This window comes from Alosa sapidissima, chromosome 6 (assembly GCF_018492685.1).
Source record: "Alosa sapidissima isolate fAloSap1 chromosome 6, fAloSap1.pri, whole genome shotgun sequence".
Lineage (NCBI taxonomy): Eukaryota > Metazoa > Chordata > Actinopteri > Clupeiformes > Clupeidae > Alosa > Alosa sapidissima.
Window position 1 is genome coordinate 2,952,567 of NC_055962.1, and position 21,200 is coordinate 2,973,766.

General features: G+C 41.4%; 3 protein-coding genes across 8 annotated transcripts in view; 1 reads left to right on the forward strand and 2 right to left on the reverse strand.

Moving 5' to 3' along the window:
• Nucleotides 1–1,994, reverse strand: part of ephx1 (epoxide hydrolase 1, microsomal (xenobiotic)) — a 40,868-nt gene extending 38,874 nt beyond the window's left edge. Inside the window, exons 1-2 of one of the 3 annotated variants that reach the window (XM_042095031.1) lie at nt 1,708–1,745; nt 972–1,108 (exon numbers count right to left, since the gene is read on the reverse strand). The gene's annotated coding sequence lies outside the window, so the exon portion shown is untranslated. Of the gene's footprint in view, nt 1–971; nt 1,109–1,707 lie in introns of all 3 variants that reach the window. The other 2 variants (XM_042095030.1, XM_042095032.1) reach the window with 2 other exon arrangements.
• Nucleotides 1,995–10,239: 8,245 nt separating this feature from the next.
• On the forward strand, nt 10,240–12,159 carry LOC121711430 (glutathione-specific gamma-glutamylcyclotransferase 1-like). Its single transcript, XM_042095044.1, has 3 exons — nt 10,240–10,860; nt 10,990–11,025; nt 11,435–12,159. The coding sequence occupies exons 1-3, from the start codon at nt 10,690–10,692 to the stop codon at nt 11,834–11,836; spliced, it is 609 nt and encodes a 202-aa protein (XP_041950978.1). The 5' UTR covers nt 10,240–10,689; the 3' UTR covers nt 11,837–12,159.
• Nucleotides 12,050–21,200, reverse strand: part of ino80 (INO80 complex ATPase subunit) — a 70,444-nt gene continuing 61,293 nt past the window's right edge. For 3 of the 4 annotated variants that reach the window (XM_042095009.1, XM_042095008.1, XM_042095006.1), the window contains 5 exons: nt 16,055–16,216; nt 15,585–15,738; nt 14,644–14,859; nt 12,496–13,983; nt 12,050–12,465 (listed from right to left, as the gene is read on the reverse strand). In XM_042095009.1, the coding sequence (XP_041950943.1) occupies nt 13,781–13,983; nt 14,644–14,859; nt 15,585–15,738; nt 16,055–16,216 (735 nt within the window). In that variant the 3' untranslated portion in view covers nt 12,050–12,465; nt 12,496–13,780. The remainder of the gene's footprint in view (nt 12,466–12,495; nt 13,984–14,643; nt 14,860–15,584; nt 15,739–16,054; nt 16,217–21,200) is intronic. The other variant, XM_042095007.1, reaches the window with a different exon arrangement.

Genomic DNA, 21,200 nt, shown 5'->3' on the forward strand with positions numbered 1-21,200 from the left:
TCTTTTAATCCTACTGAATTTGTAATTATGTATCGGACGTTCTAATACCGATAGTATGTGGGTGCCTGTGTGTGTGTGCATGTGTATATGTGTGCACCGCCATCTACAGGCCAATGAGTGTACAGTCACTAAATGTACACATAACCTAATTTTTTTTAGACCCCCCCATGGATGAAATTCTACGAAACTTGGCATACCCCCAGAGAATGCCAGGTCAATCATACACATAAAATTTGGTGCAGTTCTGAACATCTTAACTGAAGATAGGGGCGATTAAAGCAGAATAATATTGCATTTTCATGTTTTACCGAGGGGGTGCAAATCACAAATGAGTGATTATGGGCCAGGTTGATGTGGGCCCTTGAGACCAACATACCATAAAAGATTCTTCATCCTCAGTGCCACGGTTCAGGTAGTTATTTAGGAAAAACTGCTTTTTTTGCGGTTCGGGGGGCCCAGTACGGGGGGGGGGGGGGGGGAGTGAGTGGCCCCCGGAGACGAAACGAAATATTTCCGTAAAAGTCTAGTGGGGCTACATACCCACCAAATTTCATGTGCACCGGTGTTTCGGTGTCCAGCGTATCATTGACCAAAAATTCAGGAAGGAAGGACGAAAAAAAAAAAAAAAAAACTTTGACAATCATTATATGACCGCTTCGATAGCGGCGGTCATAATTAGAGTATTAATTAATTAATCATTTTTAACTCCTTTCCGCCATTGCCCTTTTCATCTCGAGTACCCCCTAGTGGCAGCTTGTGTACCACCAGGGGTACGCGTACCACAGTTTGGGAATCCCTGGTCTAGTGTCTACCTACAGTACAGTCAATTGTCTGAGATAGTTATATCTGCTAATTTACTCCAACATGCAAATAATCTCATTAACTATGCGTGATACAAAAATGTCCCAAGCAGAAATGGATTTTACGCGAAAAAGTACTATAGAATCAACTGAGAAAAGTTTGGTAGTGACCTTAATCAGATCGTTGTAGATTTTGCCCTGCGATTTTTCAACGACAATCAGGTGAGAGACAAGCTGTCTAGCAGCTCCAAAGACCCCCATTCATTTTGCACTCACCAGCGATCGCCCCCAGTGGAATTCTGGTGGAACTGCAACCAAATTTGGTACATTAAATCTGATCATGTGATCTGCAAAGTTAAACATATCTAAGAGATAAACATACTTGGTAAATATGGCCCTATGTTCATGGATCATATTTCACGCAATTTAGCGATTTAGAGGGCTACAATTCAAGTGTTTAACTGCTAGAACAATCGCCTAGCCTAGCCTACTGACTGGAGTGCGCTATATGCAACGATACAGAACAAAATTTAAAATTGTGCAACACCGTGCAGGATTATGCAAACAATGAATCCCTTAGTAAGACTCAGAGCCATGTAAAGTAGCCTAAAAATGCATGATCACCCACACTCATTATGATCCAAAGGACACAAGGAGAAGTTCGAAGTAGAAGTTACCAAATAGTTCAAACCAGTGACATGTTTCACCAGTAAGCATCTAATTGAAAGAAATATGTTTCTTCTTCTAATGCGCTAAATTGAGCCGTGATGAATTGCGATATTGCAAGAACCACTACACACCATGGCTAGTAGGCCTATTCAAAAAATTGCAGTTAAACAAATGAATGCATAGCAAATGAAGTTAGCTAAACCGTGTAGACATGCATCAAGCGTCAAAAACAATTCACCTTTAAATGAGAGATTAGGTCATGTACATAACCATAACCAGCCTACCTGTACACGCTGCAGGACGTCACAACGGGAGGACGAAGAGAACGCTGGTGGCCAGACAGACCCTAACAGTTGTAGCCTAGCAGCACATGATGGCGCATGATTTCTTCCAAAAATTCAATGACACATCGACCGACCAACCAAACTTCATATCAAGGATTAGGGTTCGGTTGCCACGATGGATTTCCATCAACTGGATTCTTTATCACTTTTATGTCAGAATCGTCATGGTAAGGGCCGTGGAAAGAGGGTGCAAAATCATTAATGTGCGAACTCCCCATCATTCACATTAAGCAAAGGTTTCATTAAGTCCCTTCCCTCAGCAGGTGTATAAAATCAAGCACCAGCCTGTCTGTAGATTTTTCTCATTTCCATACTCTATCTGTAGGCCTAATACATAAAAAAAACTATTTTGCATAATTCTTTGATTAAATTTGAACATGTTGAGGCCAGAAGACATGACTGTCTACCTACAGTCAAATGATCAAATGTCTGAGATAGTTATATCTGCTAATTTACTCCAACATGCAAATAATCTCATTAACTATGCGTGATACAAAAATGTCCCAAGCAGAAATGGATTCTAGTGAAAAAAATGTAGCCCTCAGAGTTCAGCAAGAAGGGCCCCTTTAGCAGGATTTTGCTTATAGGGCCCTATGGAGGTCTGAATCTGCACTGAGAGCACTACTAGCACCTGCATAGTCGGATAAATATCAAGAAATCTTTGCCTCAATGTTTTTGGTTTTGTTTGCAACCTCAAATGGCCGCTTTTGGTCCAGTGGTTCCCATGCAATGTCCTCTTTCTTCACAATGGGAGCATTAATAGCCTCATCCTTGGGCTCAACCTGACTTTGAACAGCTGGGGACAATTCAAAGATACATTTGAAGTTGACTCCTGTGATGTGACATAATTCATGGAATTTTCTTCTGAACAGTATGATTCCGAATCAGAGGTGTTGCCACTTTGAACATGTCTTTGCAACTTTGAGGTTCTTGCCTCATCACCTGATGGACTCGAAGCAATACTTTCATGTGTGATTCTGATAAGATGCGATTCAAAAACACTTGCATGATTCTTGATATGCAAGTGTTTCAGTCTGATTCCTCAGAATTTTTTAAAACAGTCAGAATGAAAGTGTGATGTACTGGCAAAGGGTTACAAAGGGTAGAATGTTGTTTTTCGTTCAGCAGGTTGTGTACATCTCTGGAACTGACCACATTTTAGCCCTCTAGGTTACTTATTCTGCCTTTGAAACACAGCTGAGGCCTAGAACCAGGTGAAGCTGTAAGTCAAATTTGGCTATAGAATGAAAGATGAGTTCTCTACATGTATTTGTGTGGACATACCCATGCGTTTTGCTCAATGTCCTTTTGGAATCTCCAAAAGGACCTTTGGCTACCCAAAACGCATACTGACAATAAAAGTGTCCGTAACCTTTTCTAACCTCTTTGGATAGAAGAATAATCTTGGTGTCAAATGAAAGCTAGTATCACCAGCCAAGTGCCAATGACCTTGAGTACCAAAATAATCCCAGTTACACACACCACAACACGAAGTAAATTTTATTAAAAAAAATACAATCTTTATTAACACGTAATAAAACATGCATTTAATCTAGGCAGGGGAGCAAAGCTTATAGGGGCAGATGAATGCAGGATTGGCCACTCAGATCATTTGTGCAATAAAGCCCATCTCAGCACTACAGGGCACTTCATAAGTCAAGTCTGATCTCCCGAAGGACGCTGTTAATGATTTCAGTCACATAAGGGTGAAATTGTCTCACAGATGAGGTATCAGAATGGTTATGGTGTTCAGAGGACTCAACAAAGAGTCTGACAGGCCTGACTGTGTGCAGTAATATGTCAGTAGTGCCCTATAAGGACAAAGTTCTTGTCAGCATAGTCTCATTCCTGATGCACTCGGCAATTTTGCATCTTAAAAGAATCGCTACTTGAGTGGTCCAGTAGAGCCTGTGTAACTCTAGCCTTCTTGTTAGCCTCGGGATCAAGTTGGTTGGTCGGCAGCTTCGCTTTGCCAAGACAAGGCAATTTTGGATATGGTGTCAACCGATGTGGACGGCAATTTGGTGTCTGATGAAGATGCCCGCCATACAGAAATAACAAACAAATTAAAGGTATTAACTACCATCATTCATTCAGAGGTCAGTAAAAGGATAAGACAAGTGGTATTATGCATATAAAAAGTAAAGTAGCATCTGCTTAATCTATCTGGCTAGTTATGTCATGTCCCCTGGCTGGCAAAAGAGCAAGGAGTCTGAGTGTGGGCCTCCTCGGCACAGTCATTTTCTGGGATGATTTTACTACAAAAAATATTAAATAATTTACAATTTAGTGAGTAGCTGTGTCCATTCAGTTAACAAACACAACTATTCTTTCAGAGAGAGCAATACATTAAATTAAGCCCTTCTTAAAGGTACACTATGTAGAGGTGCGTTCAAATTTGGCAAACAGTGGCAAATGTCTGTGGTGAACATCTTCAAATTTGAACAATTTGGTGTTAAAGGAATTATCCGGAGTAAAATGCACTTTAGATAAATTTACGGATGATTAGGAGTACATACGTTGAGTTGACATCCAAATCATGTCATTCGGATGTGTTTTGAGAAAGTTCGATGTTACTGTTTTTAGTCAAAACTCTGGAAGTGACGCGGGCATGTCATTTCGCTGCTACAAAACACTATTTTTATACCTCTTCTACAGTTCCAAACAACATTACACTTACGTGGTAGTGAGTAGAGGGTCCCTAAAGCCAAACCGAAGTATCCCGAGGTCTTTATGTGGTCGGATAGAGAGTCCAGAATGATTTCATCAAGCCAGTACCTTTCCGGAAATGTTGCCATCTTTGCTGCCATCTTCAGGGGAAAGTCCGTAGGAGTCGATTGCTGAGTGTGGAGTAACACGCTCTGGAAATTCACAATTGCGTCGTCTCCACTGTCCAATAAATGTGCTGATTCGATTTCCTTCCTCCATTTCATAACCCTTGTTCAATACAGAGGGGAGTTTGAAGCTACATTAGCTGGTGATGGATAATGGTCACATCCGGGGAGTTAAACGAGTGAGTGTATGACTCTGCTGGTTAAACAAGCATTTATTTTTAGTGTATCTTAGTGATCTAAAACACATAGTTACTGGCAAATAGCTTACATAAATGTAGGGGTTTGTCCAGTCCTCATTGGGGGTGGTTTTGTTATCAAACGCCGGGCGCCTGGTGCAAAAATGCGGTTCTTATGTTTCTTAATCAGTCGTGGGTGTGTACCACAGTGCGACTTCAAACACCGCATCAGTATTTTGACGGTCACCTGCGCATTTGAAGGAATCTGCTTGCACGCGAGACCAACAGGTATTCCACTGAACCATGTTTAAAGTGACCAGGTCAGACTTCTTCAGAAGTAGTGTGAACGCTCAAATCTTGCCCAGATCTGATTTTTTCAAATCAGATTTAGACCACTTCCATATGTGGTCCTGAATCAGACCCAGGTCTGATTTTTTTCAATGTGGCCACAGTGTGAACAACCAAATGTGAACAACCATCGACATTGTCACAAAATTATGCGACGCGGGAGTTGATGTCATTGTTATTTTGTGCATGCTGCAGGTCAGTTCGAAACCGCAAACGGTTCACACTGGAATCTGATATAGGCCACATTTTTAAAAGGTAATGTGAACAGCCGAACAAAAAAATCGGATCTGAGCAAAAAAATCTGAATTGAGCATTAAGACTTGCAGCGTGAACGGGGTCTAATTGACTTCACTTGTCTCCGGGTATTCCATTTGACTCGTAAATCATCGTATGCCCATCCATACAACATGTACGAATGAGTTGCTAACGCGAGCGTTTTTATTTCAATTTCTGCTGTGCTGTCGCGTTTCTCTCAAAGTACATGACATACTGTTAAACTCAAACTTTCTGTTATTTTCAAAACATTTGGTATATTTCCTCCTGTCGAGGAGATGGAGTATATTAAAGGGCATCTACTTTCAACTTAATAAACCCGTTTAGAAATCATTTGGATGGTTAAATTACCTGTTCCTGTGAAAATTGTGACTTTCCCCGCTCCCCCTAGCGTTCCCAGGCAAAAAAAACAACCTTGCAACATTGGGACTACCATCCCGGTAAAAGAAGTGAGAAACAATAAACTAATTTTAAATTGTGTTCTTACCTTGTAACATCCACATTGTTATGCCGAACTTGCGCTAACCGTTTTGCTAGCTTGTAAACAAATCCATGTGCTTTATCGTTACTTTTTTCCACAGTCCATAGTGCACAACTTCTCCAGCAGAGGCGGAACTAGCTAATCTTACCAGTGGCGGAACAAATCAGAGCCGGGCCGGGGGCGGGGCACATGAACGGGCCCTTTATTAATCTCATCATAACATAATTTACATACACATGCACAACATACACATACACATGCCCGCAACAGTGGGTCTTACTAGCGTCAGCGCCACGGAGAGCAACTATGTAATTTTGAAGTCCATCGAACGTACATAAAGTGTAACCAAGAGAACAACAAAAACATTAGGCTACATGACCCCTAATAATAAAACAACAATAATACGCAGCATACGACGAGCCTTGCGCTCCACGAACTCGTCCACGATGCTCTGTGTATGTCCATTTTCTTTGCTCCCTCATTCTCTATGGACAAAATGGCAAGTCCACTCAGTCTCTCCTGTCCCACTGTGCTACTCAAGTGTTTTTTAATGATCTTTAACTTGGAGAATGAGCGCTCAGAGTTTGCAACGGTGACGGGAAGAGTCAAAAATAAAATCAGGGCGGTGCAAATCTCACTGAATGCAGAAGTTACTGCTGGGTGGTTGACATTGGTGGAGCGAGGGGGTGGCTTCGGGGGCTCAAGCCCCTAATCTCTTTTCAAAAGCCCTGAATCTTTTGTTGTATGTGTTTTCAATTTCCAACGATTCTAATTTCTAATTTAACTTCCCCTCGGTTTCTCTATAAATGTTACAAAATGTAGCCTACTATTACTGAGCAAATATCCCTTACGTTCAAAGCCCAATATTGACAGATAATCTGATTTCCCACATGATGAGTTTAGGCAATGCCAGAGCCGAGATGTAGCGGTTTACGTCATAAACCTGGCAGGAAAGTTCAGAGCGGCGCAGTCAGTTTAAACAGCAAGCCGGTAAGAAAAACTATTGTCAAGACATTAGGCAATTAGGCTACTGTACCCCGGAATACAAAAATAAACTTCAGAAAGTTTGTTGTACTGTATTCTGTAGTCTCAATGACCAAATCAGTAGATATACATGTTGTCAGTTGAGTTCGTTCAATTTATTTATTGTAGGCTAGTAGCCTAGGCAAATATGAAACAGAGATGTAACGTGGCTACCGGCGGGATTTTGAACTTGCATGTTTCATGCATTTTAGGGCAAAAAATACCATGGGATTGATGTGTTCTCCATTTGAGGAACGTAATCAATTGCGGACGTGCACAGACAGCTCAGACACAGAGCGCATAGCCTAGGTTAGGCTACTTCGCACTTTCTAGAGCGCATTCATTAGGCTACGTAAAAGATGCTTCATACCAAAACAATGATCAAACATTATCAAATGTATCATGACGTGTTGTCACAAAGACTTACTCCAATTAGAAAATCGAAACCAAAATCATGTAAGTGTAAGTGTTCTCTCATTGTCGCCTGTAGGAGACAATATCGTTGATCCAATTTTGTAAATTTGCACGTCGTAAAGTTCAATATGAGAGTTAAAATAAAGCCAGTCATACAGCAGAACATTTTATTCAATATTTTACACCTACTAAATCATCAAAGTAAATTTCAAATCTTTTCAGCAACCGTGAGTCATAACTCGTCCTGACTGGGGAAACCTATAAGCCTAATACGTCCCACTCTGATGAAAATGATTGAAAAGAAACCGTTTGCATGATCTTAGCTCCTCCGGCCTTGTGCCGTGGGAGAGGCCCGTCCCACCTTACCCGGAGGTGGGGGAGGGGCGCCCTTGCACCGCGCCCCTGTGGGTCCCGGGCCGGGGGCGTGCCGCACCCCCTCAAGCTCCACCCCTGAATCTTACTAAGGGTGGCTTTAAAGGTGTTCATCTTCTTATAAAATTGGTTTCCTCTTCACTCCAGATGTGACTTTTGCTCAATGACTGCTGCACACCATGTTTGTTGTTGCCTGCTGCCGGTCGCGTTTTTACTAATACATCACATCCGTTTTCAATGATTTTTACATGTATGCGCAGATGTAAAAGAACAAAATCAATCCGATTAACGGTATACATGCAACAAAGAACTCGGACTAGTGGGGAAAAATCTAGGTGTGTTAATCTAATTTCTCATAATGCAATAATGGTGGCATTATACTGTCCCGAAATCAGATAATGATCAGATTATTAGGGTGCATGTAAACGAGAAAGGGGCTGTGGGCAAAGTTCCAGGCTCTACGGATGCCCTGGAAAGACCCAACAACAGGATAGCTGAGATGGCAGCTGGTCCCCAGAGCCGAGAGAACAACCGTGCTGAAGGGGAGTTGGCTACTCCATCACCTATATGGCAGGGCTTCTACAGGGGGCAGTTCAGGAAGTACATAGAAGATTTCTGCAGATGGTGTGATGGCTGCAAAGCTAAGTTAGGCCTCCTTAACAGTCCCATGCCCAGCTCCAGCAGTTCTTTGTCAGGGCACCAATGGAAAGAGTTGGTGTGGACATAAGCTGCTTTCATATAAATGTAAGTCCGCATGTTCTGCGCATATAAAGACATTGGTCCATATATCTAAACAACATATCCCGACATTTGGTACTCCAAACTTAGGCGGCTTTTACACTACTCCCCTCCAAGTATTTTCAGCGGACATCAAATGAGCTCAACGAAGTGATGCCGTGGCGTACTGGTTAGCGCTTCAGACTTGTAACCGGAGGGTTGCCGGTTTGAACCCCGACCAGTAGGCACGGCTGAAGTGCCCTTGAGCAAGGCACCTAACCCCTCACTGCTCCCCAAGCGCCGCTGTTGTTGCAGGCAGCTCACTGCGCCGGGATTAGTGTGTGCTTCACCTCACTGTGTGCTGAGTGTGTTTCACTAAGTCACGGATTGGGATAAATGCAGAGACCAAATTTCCCTCACGGGATCAAAAGAGTATATATACTTATACTTATACTTAAAATACTGTATATATTAAAGGGTGTGAATACATTTGTTGACACTAAATAGTTATTTAAACTTAAAATGGGGATAAATCAGTCAATTATTGCCATAATACATTGGAACAATAACATTGGGGTAAACGTTGTTTTTATTGCCTAGATGAAGGTAGGAATGGGTTGGACCAAAAGGGATGAAGTCTCACAATTGTCCTGAGAATGCAGCTTGTGAGAGGAGTCGGGTGAAAAACCTGCGAGAGGCATTCCACAGGTTGCAGGCCGCACTACCCTCTGTCCCTCCAGACACCAAGCTCTCAAAGTTGGATATACTTGTTCTGGCCACAAACTACATTGCCCACCTCACAGAAACATTGGATCAGAGCAGGTGCTTCAGTGTGTCGTTATCAAATCGTTACATTATATATTGTTTTTTTTCCCGGCAGAGTCTAGGCTATCCAGATCTGTCATTTCATCTAGTACTAACACTGATTTTATTTTGATTTTTAAAGAATTAAAATATAAAAACCGTATTATAAAAAATCTTATATTTTGACATGTATCTCACCACAGCAAGTGTGTTTTTTGACGCACTTTGCATCAATTGGCTTCTAAGGGTTAAAATCTCACGTACCCCCTGCAGTGCTTTCACATACCCCCATTACCACTGGCTTAGAGCATCTTTAATTGCATTTATCCTGGCTGTATAGATTTTCCCAAAATTGTTCAATATCAATAGCCTAGTGGTTTGCTGTGATTTAAAATAGGTGGAAATACCATTGAAATCCTGTAGATTTTCAGTGCTGAGGGTGCAAGCTGATATGTCAAGGACTTGATTCAGTGAAGTAGAATGTTTATTCAACCGTAGGCATATTTTTTCTATCTGGGGAAGATAACACATTTTCATATATTCATATTATAGGCCAACACTTTTATTTCAATAATATTAATTATTCAAGGAAGAACATGCTTGGCTGTGTAACATAATTCCCTCTGAAGTAGCCTACCCTTCACAGCCTGATGTAATCTTGTCTGTTGTTTCACTGTGCATGAAATGCTGCAGATGGTTGCATCAGCCAAACCGGCAGATAATCAGATGTAAATCAGTATGACGGAGACGTGAACAAAAACAGCTGATTGGCCAGTATAGACCCATTCTCCAATCGGGTAGGTGCGAGGCTATTTTTTCCATGCAATCTAAGCCAATGAAAAGACAAAGTTGCTTGGACTTCATACGTCACACTACAACCGAATATGATTCGCCAAAACAGTATTGCTAGTCCCCTTTAATGAAATCTAATTGGCGCAATAGAAAAAGGTGTGGTCTTGAAAGTTGTCATAAACGGCCAGTGTTCTTCAGTCATTATCACTTAAGGGAAGTAACCACGCCGTGGTAGGAAGATTCAAGCCAGTAAAACTATCTTTCTGCAGTGTTGCAGGTTTTTTTTGATAGACATTATACAGTTGATGGTTTAGCGAACGAGATCGAAGAAATAGGGTTGTTTACAGACGTTTTATTTCGTTTTGACTTGAAATTCAGTTAGAAACATGTCTTTTTAATACAGCATGGAGCAACTATAAGCGTCGGCATGCACAGTGCAAGGCAAAAAGTAAACTATTCCATCTTTACAACTGCTAAGCAGTTGGGCTCTAATACCGTCCGCGGTATTGCGGTGAGCCAACCAATACCTCTTCTTCTCGATCGAAGGAAACAAAAACTGGCAAGTTAACCTGCCATCTAAGTGTTCTGTTTAAGTCTTTTTTTCGGAACCCGTCACCCCTCGCCAAAGCTAGATAATCCGCCATGAAACCCCAAGACATCTTATTGGGAAAAAACAGCCTATGGATCTTCGGATATGGTTCGTTAGTCTGGAAGCCAGACTTCAAGTACAAAAAAAGCAAGGTCGGATACATCAGGGGCTACAAAAGACGTTTCTGGCATGGAGACAACTTCCATCGAGGAGACGATGAAATGGTATGTAAAGTATGTTATATATGTGGTTAATTATTGTAAGACATATACAGTAAAAGAAATGAAGCTGAATTTTCATGGTTGCAACATTGTGGGCGTGATGCATGATTTGTTCCCTCTCTGTTCCCGCAGCCCGGAAGAGTTGTGACGCTAATCGAAGATGATGACGTAAGTTTTTCTATCTATCTATGCTTTTCCATAGACCTCTCCAGAATAAGTCCCGCCTCCTAACTTCCGTATCCATCCAACCTTCGGTCGTCAAATGTCTATGGGAAATAACATGGCGTTTTGAAAGATCGTACCTGTCAAACTCTGTAGGCGACAAAGTACAAAAAGCTGCTGGGCAGATTGGCCTACACACTTCTGCAATCCCAGAGTAGATGGCAGAAGTGTGTAGGCCAATCTGCCCACCAGCTTTTTCTACTTCGCTACCTACAGATGTTTTACCGGTATGATATTTCAAAACGCCATGTTATTTCCCATAGACAATCGATAGATCAATTCTGAAATCATTTTAATTTAAATGGAAGCCACATTTGGCTTTAATGTTTAAACTAATGTTGCTTTTTCTCTTTAGGCGTGCACATGGGGCACAGCTTTTGAGGTCATTGGCACACAAATGGAGGAGTGTCTGAAGTACCTGAACATGAGGGAGTCTGTGCGGGGCGGGTACATTACCAAGTTGGTGGAATTTTTCCCTCATGGCCAAAATCAATTACCTGTTCCAGCTGTGGTTTACATTGCCACCCCTGAAAATCCAATGTACCTGGGACCAGCAAGTCCAGAGGAAATTGCAGCCCAGATAATTGTTTGCAAAGGCAACTCGGGGCACAACATCGAGTACCTGCTTCGCCTGGCCGAGTTCATGAGGATCACCTGTCCAGATGTAGAGGACACCCATCTGTTCTCTATAGAGGCAGCTGCCCTAACCCTTGTGCCTATATTATTGGCATCCAAAAAGTCTGTATCTGTTCTGTAAGCTTAAATGCTGTGGCTGTTCAACACTTGTAAATCCGTTCTGTGTAGGGTGTGTGTAATATGACTTGGTGCTTGTATGTACCCTGTGTGCGCTTTTCCATCGGAGAACACAAAGGGAGAACAAAGGGAAGTCTTTGATGTTGTGTATTAAATAAGAGCTGCAGGTGTATGCCACTGCTGTTGTGTGGATCTGATTAAGGAATGTTTAACTTGGTCAAAACTGGTCCTGTGAACTTTTTTTTTTTTTTTTCATTATTAGTTGAAAAGAAACTATTGCTCAGTAAAACACTTGTGCAGCCAAAATAAAAATTAAGGCATGAATTATCTTTTGTGTAGTGATTGTGCCTATTGTATTGGAATGGGGAGGGCATCCTTCAGCAAGACTGAAAAACATACAAGAATATTGAACATTACATTCTCGTCAACACAAAATTACTGTATTTTACAATCTGCATACTGTAGGTTCAAATGGACAGTTATGTCAAGAGCTCAACATCCTAGTGGTCTCAGATGTGCAAGTTTAATATCACATTACAAGTCTGAGCCAGGGTTTCAGTAAACCAACTTCAGCTATAACTCAATGCAGAGGGGAAAAAAAACACAAATGTAGGGTTAACAGTGTAATCTTGTCTTTAACCAGCGTAATGCGTAAAATGCAACACACTGGCATACATCTCTACAATACAAATGATAAACTATTTGAAGCTAATTTAAACTTCTTTGCCTAAACCTTCTGCAGCATATTTGATTTGATCAGGCTGATAAAGATGGGTTTTGGTAAAAAAAAAAAAAAAGTCTCGTACAAATAAAGTAATAGGACGGGTGCAGTTTTTAAATAGTCATAAAAAAGTGAACGGAGCACTTTTAACTAGCACCTTTTACATAATAATACACAATAAGGTGACGTGGAAAAATGTTCCTGGAAATTTCAGAAAAACTCAAATAATCACACATTTTAAAATAACATGGTTTCAATGCAATTATATTCATAATTTAACAATAAACATATCATACATTGTACATCAAGTTAAGTTATTACAATCAGTTAAATAACTGATCAAGCAGCTATTAACATTTTTCCTGCATTTGTTTTAATCCTATAAAATTATTTTAATTCTGGATTTGCAGAAACAGTTGTTTAGTACTTAAATATTTGATGCTGGTATCACAACACATTTGATCTTCACAATGAAGGGCTGTAAAAGCAGTCTTTCCTGATCAGTCTTCTTTTTCAGGGCTTTAATGAGTATCATTGAATGCATTGATTCAGGAAATGTATGGGGAAGACAGACAGGACATTCCATTTTTAATACACCTGACAAAAGTTCAGTTAAAATAAGTTTAAATGAAACATGAACTGGAAAAAGGAATTGAAACAGGAAGAAATATAAGTTACAGATGCACCAGAGTTCGTAAGTGATCATTTAAAGAAGGATAAATATTTAAATGGCTGAGGAAAAGAAACAACAGACCTATTATAGGGACACCTTAAAACTGTTTTTATGGTCATGTACAACCAAGCCCTTTTCTAAAACATTTTGAGCTGGTGTTCATTTTACATCAACCAAATATTCAACATGTTCTATAAAAACTTAATGTTAAATGTTTTGAGTAGTGCATTTCTTATGCCAAATTGCTCCGCATTGATTCTCTTTTTTTGAGTCCTGATTGGTCCTGCATTGCATGCATATCTGAACATTTTGAATATTTTACACGAATAGAGAAATATAAGCAGCGGTGTTGTGATACTAAATATAGCCCTCAGAGTTGAGCTGGTGTTTTGGGTCCACCCACCCAAGTGGACAAGCTTTGCTGAGAAGAGTGAATCTGGTTTTTGATAATCTCTTAACAATTTTTCCAAGAACAGATGAGTCAACTTTCATCTGAAAAAATCATATTAACAGGTAACCTTAGTTGCAGTCCACTGCATTTCTTCTTGCTCTGCCTATTGTTGAGACGAGCCACTGGCCCCTTTACCTTTCTTGGCAGAGTTGTGATGGATATGGGAGCTACTGTGTGATACATGCTGTGGGCCAAGAGAAATTGTGCCAGTCTTGGTAACAGCAGAGGAGGCATTACTTGTAGCAGTGCATGGCATGGCTGAAGTCCTGGTCAATGAGGGCTGTAGAGGGCCTGATGAGGTAACACCTGGTGAGCAGAGGTCAAAATAGATTTACAAAAAAGAAAACGGCCAAGGAAAACAGCAGGCTACCCTCCATACCAACTTGTATCAACAGTGTAGCACAGTACCACGCACCATCACATTAATTTCTCTCACATAGCCCCTACAAAAAGATATGAAATCCGCAAATCCGTCTGACCACTTTTGTTTTAACCCATTCGCGCTGGATGCTGCATGACGCAACATTGACCCTCCCGCTGGATGCTGCGTAGCGCAACATTGACCCTCCCGCTGGATGCTGCGTAGCGCAGCATGCTTTTTATTTCATGTTTCTAGGTGCTACAGAGGCTTAGATATTAAATTTTGGTAGACGTTGACAATTTTTAGTATGTTTTCAGAAAACCCTCAGGAAATAAGGTTATTTAGTCTAGAATGCCGTAGGATTCTATAGGCGTTTTTAGCAGGCATTTTAGAAGTAAATGGGTTAAATGAGCATGTTTTATCAGGCTCCTATAGGTTACAGAGTGGTATTTAGCAGGTTTTGAAGCTAAATTATTTGATTAATGTATACTAATATAAACGTAGAGCATTCACACACTATCGTTATTTCATTTTGACGGAGGTGGCGTTTAGAGTCTTTTGTATCTGAAATCTTCATATGTTTTTTCTGGATAGGTATAGCTCACCTTTGGAAACACTAAACCCATATGCAGCATATGCAGCTGCTGAAGCCGCTGCTGCTCCTGCCATAGCACCTGCCATTGCTGCTGCACTGCCAGCTGTTGATTTGCGTCCTCGGCCTTTCACAGAGGATTTCCCCACCCCCCCTGACCCTTTTGGCCGCCCACGACTCCGGCCACCTTTCCCCTTGCCTGGATTGGACATCTCCTGAGATGAAACTCCTGCAAACCAACATATGACAGTGTAAAAGTCTGTGATGTAACACCATAATTTAAAGACCATTTGCAATTTTGTTACAATTTTTTTGTTACAACTTAAAGGCAAAGTTACAATTTTGAGTGTTTCAAGATGAGACAGACACACACAAATGACCTGTTTGAACCACAGTTCCTTTGTCATATTCATAATGTCAGAAACCCTTTTTACATACAGCTGATAAAAAAAAGTTGCAATGTTAGTGGGGAAAACCCATTCATATTTCAATTTATAATGATCATAGAATGATCCATCTCTCATTATTGCTATGGCACTCAAACATGTTTCTAAGCCAATGAGACACATTTACAGATTGGTATACACCATTTTGAATGCTATATTCCATTTCTGCTAATAGATTGGCTACATCAGAGTTGCCCAAAAGGCGGGCCGCGGGCCACATCCAGTCCGCAAGAACCAAGTGAGTGGCCCGCGCCGACATGTGTGTGTGTTTGGCACTGGTGGACAAGAATGACAACGTATTAATAGAGAGAATCCTCACTGCATCCGACTGTGGTGGAGCATTGAATGCCCTCTGTCCGTTATATTTCTTATGTATTTCTCAATGTATTATATATGTACACTATTTGTACATGGACATCATAATAATATACATCTCTAAATAAATTGAACTGGCAGGGATAGCAACCACAGCAACCCTTCCCCAAATATGTATGTGCTTGACACAAACCGTTTATGTTATCTGTGCCAGTGACTGAGGCAGGCGAATTTGTGGCACGGGACTGTGGTGCAGAGGACACTGGTTCATCCACAATCACCAGCATATCGTTGCTGCTCTCATCTGGAGCAATGGAGCCCGGCTGCAACTCACTGCTCAACGAGATCTAGAGACAGAGCAATGCATTCAAACTGGGGGTAGGTGTGGCACCAGACTGATGTCAATGTGAAACAGTGGGGTGAATGGAGTGAGAGTGATGTCAACCACTAAGAATACAACTATATTTTTTACAGTCTATGTATTACCTTGTATTACCTTGATCTTTTTCAAATCAATGCAATATTTTGATAATATGGTTAAATTCACTATTGGTGCTCTCAAAATAATTACAAACTACTAAAGCACACTTTAGGATATTACAAAGTGATCAGTTTCAATGCAGTGTGCTTCATTCTATATACATTACCCCCAGTCATCCTTACCTCGCTAAAAGGGCTAGGCATTGCTGAGTCCATATCCAAGCTCATGAAGGAGTCATCTCCATCTGCTGATAAATTGGAATTGTCTGCTGAGGGAGCGCAGGGGATAACGAGGTTCACTCCTTCCTTTCTCCGTTTGACATCCACCTCATCTTCCTTTTTCCTCTGAACGATAAAAGGAATGTTTACAACAAAGAAACAACCACAGCAGAAGAATGGCAATATAGAACATCATCAAAATAAGCTATGCCAGGCACAGGGTTTGACAGTCATGAGTACACATTTAATGTGTTCACTGCTGATTACATAAGATACAATGTACCACTTAGGGATGTGCATGAATAGTCAAATAACTTCAAGTAATTTGCGTAACCCTCATTATGGCATGAGTGAAGTGTCTCACTACGGGATGTGCCCCCTCCACATATTCTTCAGAAGCCTTAAACCATTACGCCAGCCCTTGTGTCTGAGGGCAGACCCCATCACGCTTAATAAAAAGGGTGACACATTGGGTTATTCAAAACAAGCCCAGCTCTTTCTCGCTTCACACAGCAAGGAGGGTATGCTAGTGAGAAACCTCACTCGTGCAATCAGAGAACTGGGGCTACACAGGTAACCTAAAGTTCTCTTTGAAAGATTGGTTTCAGTGTCTCACTAGGGGATATCCTAATTCCTGTATTGCATAGAGCTCATCTCCAATACCCACAGCAAACCTAACAGTTAAGGACTGAGGACTAAGGGGGTCCTGACACTCCTACACTGAGCACAGTGTAGATGATGGCTACAGGTGATGCTGTGACATCCATTCTGTAAAATCTAATGAACATGTGATAGGATAACCAGCCGACTATCCTTCACACAACCTCCATAGGCGCACCAGTTATTAGACCCCTCATAGAGTGCCCATATAAACCAGCAGGAGCCACCAAGCCTTTGCTAGAATAAGCAGAACAGATCACCTCCACAATCCAGGGTGGGAGACTTTGTTTAGTAAAATGTTTCCTGTGCGTGGTTATACCCAAGACGTGAAGCTGATTATTCTGCCAGGAGACGTAAATGGATGAGGCTGAAATGCAATGAGCTCCAGAGGGGTCCAAACTTTGGCCATAAAAGTAAACTTAGGTTATTAAAAAACTCTAGAGTCGTCAAGACTGCATGTGGGAGGAGTACACAATCATTCAGTCAAATATTAATATCCCTATTTATTCTATAATGAACAGAATCACAGAAAGTTATAAAAAAACAGCAGATTTGTAGGGCATCATATCACATGCCACCATGTCAATGTTAATTAAGTTAGCAATTTGCTACAGCAATATTCTATCACAACAAACTGTGGATCTTTCCTTGTTTTGTAGCCTACACTCGTACCTAACTCTAACCCTTACCTAACCCTAGTGCAGGGGTGTCCAAACTACGGCCCGCCACGCACTTTAATCCGGCCCGCCGAGCATTTATTAGTTTATCATAGATCCGGCCCGCCACGCACTTTAATCCGGCCTGCCGAGCATTTAATTAGGTTATCATAGGCCGCTCGCTATTTTTTTTCAACGATAGACGACGTTGTGATTAACTTTAGGCTACTGCAAACTGCTTTCAGTGTCAAAACAGCTTGTTACAGTACATTGAGATACATACAGTGGGTCCCGGTTAAGAATTGACACTTCATTCACCATCAAGGTGATTCACGCAGCTGGGTGAAATGTAAGTACAACTGCAGCCGCTTGGGGGCAGCATAGTCCGCTGTGGCGTTCCACGGTCGAACCGGACGGAGCATTCGACAGCAAGGGCTGTGATTGGCCGAGTTTTCAGTGGTTTCTCTGTGTTTTTAGCAGCCCCTGCAACATGCTAGTCCACTGTAGCCTATAAGCTTTGTACATAATGTTAAACAAGTTTTGGATTCAGTGGCAAGAGGTCTTGATTGTACAGTGCCTGTCTCTCAGTAATGTTTTAAAATGAGAGCTTCGTCAGCTGGCAGTAGGCTACTTTGTCGGCAGTCATGAGAAGTTCGCTTGCTAACAGAACATAAATATGTTGCCCAGAAACCTCGTGAATAGTTCTGATTTGTTTTACTACACTAACGATGTTAAATATAGCCTTTGCCTACAGCATCTCCTTAACAGTAATGTTAACAAAATGACAGCATTCATATGACAAAGGAAAACTAATTCGGTAACTCAAGACTGTGCCACAGCAACCAGTGTAGGCTACAAAGCAGAAGGCTTCGAAGCAGATAGCGTTGTCTAGCGGTCGAGTGGGTTAATGCGCGTATTTCCAGAACAGGTCTGCAACTTTCAGGCAGTTCTGAGTTCGAATCTAGGCAGGAGCAGAGCAATATAAAGGCCTAGGCCTATTGTTATCATTTTTTGCAAGGTGTTGCTCCTGGCAATACTTGTTTATAAGATGTTTGGTGATTAGTTGATAGCTGTTTTTGGGACACGTTAAACATTCTTTATAATGAGCGCATACGGGGAGTAAAACGACTGTTACGCGCTGTTACAACTGTAGGCTACAATGATAGCAATACAAAAATATGCGTACTAGTTTAGTTAGTTTTGTGATGTTTTGCACTTTTGCCACATGTGTTTTCAGGTTTTAGGGCTTTTTTGGCAAGATTGACCTTGGTTAGACTCTGCATATGTTATTTCTCCGTATGGAAAATAAAGTCAATTTTCGACACATGTCTGTTATTAGTTCAATAACAAGTGTTCCTTGTTAAAACATGTGACTAGTGAAACTCAAATGATTTTAGAAATATTTAGCCAAAGCCAAAAAGTGTTAGAGAGAAGGAGAGACGCCGGTGCAGCTCAGATGTCTTCTTAATTTTCTTTATTCTTTAGTAAAAGGTGCAGAACATTATTAAACTTTGACTAACGTTTCGATGTGCATTAGTCAAAAACATCGACACATCGAAACGTTAGTTAAAGTTTAATAATGTTCTGCACCTTTTACTAAAGAATAAAGAAAATTAAGAAGACATCTGAGCTGCACCGGCGTCTCTCCTTCTCTCTAAAATATCTGTCCTGGCCTGGTTGCACCGGATTGTCGCCAAACGACAGAAGTGCGGAGAACCCTCCTTTGTCTACCAAAAAGTGTTACTTTGTGCCCCGCGCTCCCCCACTGCTTGTGAAAGAAGGGGGTGGGGGAGGGGGGCTTAATGTGAAAAACTTAATGTCCCAAAACGACAATCAACAAACGACAGTCATAATGGTAGGCTACAGGAAGTGGGGGGGAGGGTATGGGATGACCAGAGCCGTCTTCGCTGTGCTATTCAGAAAGCATCTTCTATTGTCTTTCCAGGCGCACACAGCTCGTTACCATATAGCCTATCGAGTGCCTTAACAGATAGGCTCTGCTCTTGCGAACTCAACCCTCTTGTTGCTTGCAGTTTGTTAAATAAAGCGATGCAGATTACATTATTTATTTCTGATTAATTGCGTCTTTTGATGTCTTTTGTAACATCTGCTTGTTAGGCTGGGCTACTGTCAATGCCCTGTGGTAAATGTTCAACAATTGCTGGTGTAGGCCTACAGGCCATAATCAATTAGGGACTGTTCGTTATTTATTGAAGGGGCTACCGGAGGAGTTTTGGGAGCGTTAGTCAAAAAAGACGTGACCCTCCCTTGCCAGCAAGAAATTTTTCTATGACCCTCCAATTGATTGAGAAAAAACGCATGACCCTCCCCAGTCCCAACAATTTATTGATGCCTTCTGTAGGCTACTGGGTCAATTTGGGAGCTTGCATACGACACCTTCCTTGAAATGCCTTGAAAATGCTGTCGTTTGCACAATTTCACAAATAATCACCGGGACCGAAACAAACCTGTCAACTTTTCCCGGGTTTATCGCGTATTTTAACTTTTTCCTCGCTGTCTTAGGAGGAGCTGCAGGGCCGTCGCAAGGGGGTGCTGTCAGATTTGACAGATGGTGCGAGGCCCTGTGCAAACTTGACAGATGCATGAACTTACGTGCATGAAATCATGCGATAGCTTACTTTACACATAGCCAAGGCTACCGTCGGTGCATTTTAGTAGCCTAGTCTAATAAGCTACACCAGCTTGTCTTTAAGAGGGGAAATTGTATAGCCTATAACATTAGCTGAGTCACATATTTGGCCATATGGTGTTTATCATAGGCTACATCACGAAACCAAATAGTGTAACAAAGGCAAACACTTTAACAGGGGAAATTAATTGGGCATGAATCATTGTGCTGAACGGTATTTGTCAATGACCAGAAACACACACGACATTCAAACTGTTGATAATATGTGCACTATGGAAACTGGTCTGTAGGCTAACATTGGACAAATAAATGACACTGACTCGCCATATCCTAACTCAAAAAAAAAAAAAAAAACATTGTCTTGCTTTGCCGCAAACTCAGCAATGAAATCATAGGCCAGTTTGCAGGTAGAAAACGTCTTTTTCAATTCATAGAAGGGAGAGCCCAGTCTCTCCTGTGACATTGAGGTGCGCAAATAGTTTTTAATAGCCTGTTCAACTTCGAAAAGCTTCACCCGATGCCAGTCACTGATCGCAATTTCAAATTTCGGGAAGCTTCGTTCAATCTTTTTAAGTTTTAAGTGCAGTAGGCCCCTATCTGCCCCCCGAATTATATCTCGAGCCTATTATAAGGTCCAGTGCGTTATGTCCTGGGATTCGGACGTGCTCAAAAAGAAAAGAAAAAACACTTTTTTTATAGATGGCTATGAGGAGCAATATGAGTCTGAACTCTGTGTCATTCAGACTCAACCCTCTTGTTGCTTTGATATCTTTTTCGTTGTCGTTTGAACGTCGGCAAGCAGGCATGTTGCGGTTGCAATTTAAATGAAATTTCTACAGTAGGCCTACAACATGCAACATGCTTGTTAGGCTGGGCTACTGTCTTGTACAGGTAAATGTTCAACAATTGCTGGTGTGCAGGCTATAATCAATTAGGGACCGTTCGTTATTTATAAACGGGGTCACCGGAGGGATTTTGAGTGCTTCAATCAAAAGTTGCATGACCCTCCCCAGCCTGCAAGAAAATTTTCAACGACCCTCCAGCAGTCTTTTTAAAAAAGACATGACCCTCCCCGGCCAATTGTCGATATCTTCCGCCCACGCTGTAAAGCGCTATGAAAAGACATCGACTTAAGCAATCTTTC

What these genes read in the sequence shown, in the direction of transcription:
- LOC121711430 (XM_042095044.1), top strand. Translation starts at nt 10,690, where the DNA reads ATGAAACCCCAAGACATCTTATTGGGAAAAAACAGCCTATGGATCTTC. An exon ending in ATCGAGGAGACGATGAAATG is followed by an intron (nt 10,861 to 10,989) that starts GTATGTAAAGTA and finishes CTGTTCCCGCAG; the next exon opens with CCCGGAAGAGTTGTGACGCT. An exon ending in CGCTAATCGAAGATGATGAC is followed by an intron (nt 11,026 to 11,434) that starts GTAAGTTTTTCT and finishes TTTTCTCTTTAG; the next exon opens with GCGTGCACATGGGGCACAGC.